The 7,688-nt window shown below is 53.8% G+C and overlaps 1 protein-coding gene across 1 annotated transcript in view; it reads left to right on the top strand.

Annotated features, from left to right (window-relative positions):
- LOC144733198 (uncharacterized) overlaps nucleotides 1-2,744 on the top strand; it is a 17,709-nt gene extending 14,965 nt beyond the window's left edge. Inside the window, exon 3 of the mRNA XM_078614990.1 lies at nucleotides 1,978-2,744. Within this exon, the coding sequence (XP_078471116.1) occupies nucleotides 1,978-2,018 (41 nt within the window). The 3' untranslated portion in view covers nucleotides 2,019-2,744. The remainder of the gene's footprint in view (nucleotides 1-1,977) is intronic.
- Nucleotides 2,745-7,688: the final 4,944 nt, after the last annotated feature.

The raw sequence follows: 7,688 nt of genomic DNA, 5'->3' as shown, positions 1-7,688 counted from the left end.
GTGTGTCTGTGTGTGTGTGTCTGTGTGTCTGTGCGTGTATCTGTGCGTGTGTGTGTCTGTGTGTGTGTCTGTATGTGTCTGTGCGTGTGTGTGTGTGTGTCTGTGTGTGTGTACGTGCGTGTGTGTAGGTCGGCTACGTAGTGAACTGATGCAAGGCGTGGATGATGTTGAGTGAGTCTGAGTCTGCTGGCTGGTGATGCAACAGCCACTCGGCGTGTCTCGATAACAACATCCCGTGTGTGTGTCTGTGTGTGTGTGTCTGTGTGTCTGTGTGTGTCTGTGTGTGTACCTGTGTGTGTGTGTGTTTGTGTGTGTCTGTGCATGTCTGTGTCTGTCTGTGTGTGTGTCTGTGTGTGTCTGTGTGTCTCTGTGTGTGTGTTTGTGTGTGTCTGTCTGTGTGTGTCTGTCTGTGTGTGTCTGTGTGTGTCTTTGTGTGTGTGTCTGTGTGTGTCTGTGTATGTACCTGTGTGTGTGTGTGTTTGTGTGTGTCTGTGCATGTCTGTGTCTGTCTGTGTGTGTGTCTGTGTGTGTCTGTGTGTCTCTGTGTGTGTGTTTGTGTGTGTCTGTCTGTGTGTGTCTGTCTGTGTGTGTCTGTGTGTGTCTGTGTGTGTGTGTGTCTGTGTGTGTCTGTGTATGTATCTGTGTGTGTGTGTTTGTGTGTGTCTGTGCGTGTGTGTGTCTGTCTGTGTGTGTGTCTGTGTGTCTGTGTGTGTACCTGTGTGTGTGTGTGTTTGTGTGTGTCTGTGCATGTCTGTGTCTGTCTGTGTGTGTGTCTGTGTGTGTCTGTGTGTCTCTGTGTGTGTGTTTGTGTGTGTCTGTCTGTCTGTGTGTGTCTGTCTGTGTGTGTCTGTGTGTGTCTGTGTGTGTGTGTGTCTGTGTGTGTCTGTGTATGTATCTGTGTGTGTGTGTTTGTGTGTGTCTGTGCGTGTGTGTGTCTGTCTGTGTGTGTGTCTGTGTGTGTCTGTGTGTCTCTGTGTGTGTGTGTTTGTGTGTGTCTGTCTGTGTGTGTCTGTCTGTGTGTGTCTGTGTGTGTCTGTGTGTCTATGTCTGTGTGTGTGTCTGTGTGTGTCTGTCTGTGTGTGTGTCTGTGTGTGTGTGTGTGTACCTGTGTGTGTGTCTGTGTGTAGGGGAGTGGTGGGTGTAATGGTTAGCGCTACGCTGCGCTACGAACCCTGCGGGTGACCCGAGTTCCCGTACCCGGCCGGGTACGGGTACCCATTTTCGACCCTGGTGCGGCCGGGTACGGGTACGGGTAGGCCGTGAGTCACTGGTGAATCACCGTTTGTCACTCATTTCCCAACGTCTTGTCTCTTCTCACAATTCAAGTTCCTAGAATCAACCCACCCGCGCCTGCAACATGGCTTCATCCCAGAGGTCGCAATCGGGTACCCGATACCCGGCCGGGTACGGGTAGGGTACGGGTACGGCCGGGTACGGGTACCCGTTTGCGACCCTGGTGCGGGTAAGGAATCAAAACCCGTTTGCGACGACTCACGGCCAACACCACTGTGACGATTATCTGAACCGGTCCTGGACCTCCCCTAGGTCGACTGAGCCTCAAATGAGTACCTGATGTAGTGGTGGTGGTTGTGTAGTGGTGTGTAGTGAACATCGCCACTGGGGAGACAAAGGCGGCCGGGCGTGGTGCTGGCCACCCACCCCCTCGTGTGCCACAGTGCCGGCCTTCACAGGTGCTGCTACTCGCTAACAGCACTTGCCCCTACAGTCTGTTACAGGCTACACGGAGGGAGGCTCTTTGTTTTTGTAAGAGAAACACAACAACAACAACCGCCATTCGCCACTAAGTGGCGGTGACGTCACCACGACGCTTGTGCCAGGCCAAGTGCACCTTGAGGCCACGTGACACACACACAGAGACACAGACACATACAAACACACTCACAAACACACACACAGACACACAGACACACACAAAGACACACACAGACACACACACACACAGACACACATAGACACAACAACAACAACAACCGCCATTCGCCACTAAGTGGCGGTGACGTCACCACGACGCTTGTGCCAGGCCATGTGCACCTTGAGGCTACCACGTGAAGTGTCGAACGCCCGCTGGCAGGAGGTCACGGGGCAGACCCAGCAGGTGCCACGGGTCGACTGACTGAGATGACCGAGACGACTGGCTGATGCACCACCTGTGCCACCTACTGTGCCAACTCGCTGTGCTTTAGCCACCCGGCGCTCCGCTCGTTGTTGTGGTTTCGTGGTAATGAATTGAAGGTGGAGGGGTTACCAGCCATTCGCACCCGTCCAGAGCCCCCGTCTAGCCACTGTGGTGGTCACAGACGCCATGAGGGGAGAGGCCAATCGGCATTGACCCTTCACCCCACGGCACTGCCCACCACAGAGTTGCCCGTCCGGCAACGCGAGGAGGTAGGGGGTTGTTTTTGCCGCACACAGACACACACAGACACACACACAGACACACTGACACACAGATACAGACACAGAGACACACAGACACACACACACAGACACACACACAGATACACACAAAGACACACAAGACACACACAGACACACATACAGACACACACACACAGACACACACATATACACACACAAAGACACAGACACACACACAGACACACAAAGACACACACACACACAGACACACACAGATACACACACAGACACACACAGACACACACACACAGACACACAGACACACACACAAAGACACACACACAAAGACACACACAAAGACACACACACACAAAGACACACACAGACACACTGACACACACACAGACACAAACACACACAGACACACACACACAGACACACACACACAGATACACATACACACAGATGCACAGACACACACACAGAGACACACACAGAGACACCCACCACCACCAACAGCTTGAGAAGCCAAATCCCGCTCTCTGATTGGCCAACGAGCCCCCCCCCTCCCCACGCTGCCCGAGCAACAAGCCCATCGCCCGCTGTGATTGGACAAGACGCCTCGCGAAGCCACGCCCACGCTCGTCGAACAACAAACCGCCCCCCGCCCCTCCCCCCAAATTCCTCGACTGTGATTGGACAAGCCCGCCCCCTCGCAAGGCTCCGCCTACCCCGCCCTCGCCTAGCAACAAGCCCCATCCTCAATATATTCTTTGCTTCGGTAAAGTCACGTGGAAAGAAACTAAAATTGTATTAAAAATAGCAATAATAAATGTAAACAATTCCACGTTACTTTAACGAAAGAACCAAAGAATATGAATTTCTACAGTTACGAAATTTTAAAGTAAAAATTAAAAGCCTCATCCTCGTTTGTGATTGGACAAATCCCCCCCCCGCTCCCTTTTCGTAAGCCTCCCCCCACCGTTACACCCTCCACGTCTCGACAACAAGCCACGCGTCGTTCTGATTGGCCGAGAAGTCGTCCGGAGCCCCGCCCACTTCACCTAAGAAGCCCCGCCCACTGTTTCTTCCATTCATAAAAAAAATCTCTGGTGTGTCTGCAGAGTTGTGATGCACGCGTGTGTGTGTCTGTGTGTGTGTATCTGTGTGTGTGTCTGTGTGTGTGTATCTGTGTGTGTGTCTGTGTGTGTGTATCTGTGTGTGTGTCTATGTGTGTGTGTGTCTGTGTGTCTTTGTGTGTGTGTCTTTGTGTCTGTCGCTGTGTGTGTCTGTGTGTGACTGTGTGTCTTTGTGTGTGTGTGTCTGTCGCTGTGTGTGTCTGTGTGTGTATCTGTGTGTGTCTTTGTGTGTCTGTGTGTGTGTCTGTGTCTGTCTCAATGTGTGTGTCTCTTTTTGTGTGTGTGTCTATGCGTGTGTGTGTGTATCTGTGTGTGTCTGTCTGTGTGTGTGTCTGTGTGTGTGTCTATGTGTGTGCTATGTGTGTGTGTGTCTGTGTGTCTTTGTGTGTGTGTCTTTGTGTCTGTCGCTGTGTGTGTCTGTGTGTGTCTGTGTGTGTGTCTGTGTGTGTGTCTGTGTGTGTGTCTGTGTGTGTCTGTGTATTTCTGTCAGTGTGTGTCTTTGTGTGTCTGTGTGTGTGTGTCTGTCTCAATGTGTGTGCCTCTTTTTGTGTGTGTCTATGCGTGTGTGTGTGTATCTGTGTGTGTCTGTCTGTGTGTGTGTCTGTGTGTGTCTCTCTGCGTGTGTCTGTGTCTATGTGTGTGGCTGTGTGTCTGTCTCGCTGCGTGTGTGTGCATCTGTGTGTGTCTGTCTCTGCGGGTGTGTGTCTCTCTGTGTGTGTGTCTGCGTGTGCTTGATCCTGTCCGGCAAAACAACCTCCTACCTCCTCGCGGTGCCGGACGGGCAACACTGTCGTGGGCAGTGCTGTGGGGGGAGGGCCAATGCCCATTGGCCTCTCCCCTCATGGCGTCTGTGACCACCACAGTGGCTAAACGGGGGCTCTGGACGGGTGCGAGGGGCTGGTAACCCCTCCACCTTCAATTAACCACCACTAAACTACGATTTAAACATAAACCTGTAATTAATAAGCTTGTGCCGGAGGCCCCGGGGGGTCAGGCTTTTATGACGTCTCCTGGCCAAACCCCATTTGGCGGAGCCAGGAGATTGAATTTTAACCCTCGGGGCTCCTCCAGTAACAACGAAAAACCATTGCGGATGGCCACATGGAATGTTCGAACGCTCACTGCGGAGGAGAGGCTGCCACTCCTCTGTCGGGAGCTGGACCGGTACCGCCTGGATCTCTGTGGCATTCAGGAGGTCCGGTGGACCGGTTCTGGCTCCTGCCACCATGAGGGGTGGACAGTCCTCTACTCGGGGCAGGAGACTGCCAAACAACAGGGTGTGGCTCTTCTTCTGAACAAAAGAATGAAGGGGGCGTGGGAGCGTGGCGGTGAGGTGTGGGAAGCTGTAAGCCCCAGGATACTTTGGGCTCGCCTTCCCATCAACCAGAGGCGAGGAGTGGTGGTCGTGGTTACTTACGCCCCCACCGAAGACGAACATCCGTGGAGGGATGCAGGCAAAGCCGATGAGTCAGACGCTTTCTATGACCTACTGTCACAGGTGCTGGCTAAAGTGGCCACTCGGGACAGAGTCATCTTGTTGGGTGACTTCAATGCCCGAGTTGGTCATGATGCTGGCACCTGGTCTGGAGTGATTGGAAGGCATGGGCCAGATCAGCTCAATAACAACGGTAGGAGGCTGCTAGATTTCTGTGCAGCCCATGGGCTTGTAATTACCAACACGCTCTTCCGGCATCGGCGCATCCACACAACATCATGGATGCATGCCGGGTCCAAGCAAGAACATCTGCTGGACTACGTAGTGACGGACCAGCGGATGCGAGCCCATGTCCTTGACACCAGGACCTACCGTGGAGCTGATCTGCCCTCTGACCATCGACTAGTCATCTGTAAGATGCGCCTGCCATTCTTCCACTCCGGTGGTGGGTGTACACCCAGGATCCCATTCCAACCAAAAGTGGCCTGGTCTAAGTTAGCTGATGAAAGTTGCAAGCGAGAATTTCATCATCGCTTGCAGCTGGGGTTGGCATCGTCCCCCACTCCACCTGATGTCGAGGGTAAATGGGCGAGGTTTAAGACTGTGACTCATGCAGCTGCAATGGCTGCTTTGGGTACGCGGTCCAGACCTCCCCGGGAACCCTGGCTGACGGAGGAGGTGTTCAGGTTAATTGAGAAAAAGCGACAGGCCCACTCTCATCGCCTACAGCATCCCACGTCAGAGAATGAGGAGGTTTACCGCAGCCTTCGCTCGGAGGTTCGGAGAGCCGTAAGGCGCTGTAAGGATGGGTGGTGGTCGCGGGTTGCTGAGGAGATGGAGTCTGCCTCAGTGGCCCGCGATCACAAATCACTATTTAACTCCATCAAAAAAGTAACCTGCAGCGCCACACCTATTACCATCATTAGAGGAAAAAACGGTGATCCAATCTCCGACCCCCAGGAACAGGTTTGCAGATTTGCTGAGCATTTCTGTGAGGTCCTGGGGGAGGGAAAATCTCTCAGCCAGGAAAACATCATGGCACAAAGTGGGGATAACCCTGCTGAGGCTGCGGTGCCTCAAATATTGGAAGAGGTCACCCCCTGTGAGTGGCTGGCTGAGGTACCGGCTGTTGAGGAAGTACTGAGGGCGATCCGGAGTCTGAGACCAGGGAAGGCACCGGGCAGAGATGATCTCCCAGGCGAAATGCTGAGGGAGGGTGGCGTTTGTGCACAGACTGCCCTATATGACATCATAACAACAGTCTGGACCACTGGACGGGTTCCGCAGGACTGGAAGGATGCCCTGGTGGTCCCCCTCTTTAAGAAGGGGGACCGCACAGACTGTAACAACTACAGGGGCATCTCACTCCTCAGTGTGCCGGGTAAGGTCCTGGCAAGGATTATTCAACATCGCCTTGCTAGGCATGCTGAGGAGAGGCTTGCGGAGCCCCAATGTGGTTTCAGGAAAGGGCGGTCCTGCACAGATGCCATATTTTCTGTCCGTCTGCTACAGCAGAGGTGTAGGGAATTCCAAAAAGACCTACATCTCTGCTTTATTGACCTGGTCAAGGCCTATGATACCATCAGTAGGACTGGGCTCTGGGTTGTTCTTCGTGCTTTCGGAGTCCCTGACCCTCTGCTCACGATCATTAAGGACCTTCATGATGGTGAGCGGGCCCGGGTAAAACTACGTGGCCGGGAGTCGGAGCCTTTCCCTGTACACCTTGGGGTGCGACAGGGATGTCCTCTGGCTCCCACATTATTTAACATCTATTTCGACTGCGTAGTTCGTGAAGCCTTCAATAGCTGTACCGGGGGAATTACCATTTGGTACAGATATAATGGGAGGCTGATCGACGCCCGGGTGCGATCAAGGGATGGCTCCCTATTGGTCAACCACGTTATGTATGCCGATGATTTGGTAATAGCTGCTCATTCAGAAGAGGAGTTGGAGACGCTGCTGCTGAGGCTGGAGTGTGCCACTAAGAGGTGGGGCCTTACCATCAGCCCCACCAAAACTAAGCACCTGCCTGGGTATTTTGTACCATCGGGCACTCCGCCCCCACAACTCCCAATCGGTGATGGGGCAGTTGTGGAGAGAGTAGAGAGTTTCCCATACCTGGGCAGTGTGCTCATGACCAGCTCCAGTTTATCAGCAGAGGTCTCACTCCGAATCAGTCGAGCGGCAATATCTTTTCATCGGTTGCGTAACGCTGTGTGGAAGCTACCTGGTCTGTCGCTCCGCACGAAGCTTCAGGTCTTCTCGGCCACGGTCATTCCCTCCCTTCTCTACGCTTGCGAAACGTGGACCCCCCTAGTGGAGCATCTTCGCCGGTTGGAAACATTTAGGCTGGCCTGCCTACGATCCATCCTGGGTTTGACCAGGCTGGATTGTGTGAGGAGCTCACAAGTCCTTGAAAGATCTGGGCAAAGTCCCATCAGTGAGCTCCTCCGGCAGGCAAGGCTGCGTTGGCTGGGTCATGTAGCCCGCATGCCCAGCCACCGCATGCCTAAACAGCTTTTGTTCGGCCGGATCGAGGGGGCTAAACGGGCGCGGCACGGGCTAGAGAAGAGATGGAGTGATGTGGTACAGGAGGACGTGGAGCTGAGTGGACTTGCCGATGACTGGTACCAGCGGTGTCAAGATCGGCCTCAGTGGAGGAGGCTCGTGAAGGACGCTACTGGGCAGTTGGAGGCAGTCGCCCTCCAACAACAACGGAGGGCGGAGGAGCGACG

This window comes from Lampetra planeri, chromosome 45 (assembly GCF_965212315.1).
Source record: "Lampetra planeri chromosome 45, kcLamPlan1.2.h2, whole genome shotgun sequence".
Classification (NCBI taxonomy): domain Eukaryota; kingdom Metazoa; phylum Chordata; class Hyperoartia; order Petromyzontiformes; family Petromyzontidae; genus Lampetra; species Lampetra planeri.
The sequence above is the reverse complement of the archived record's forward strand: the minus strand, read 5'-3'. Positions and strand labels throughout refer to the sequence as shown.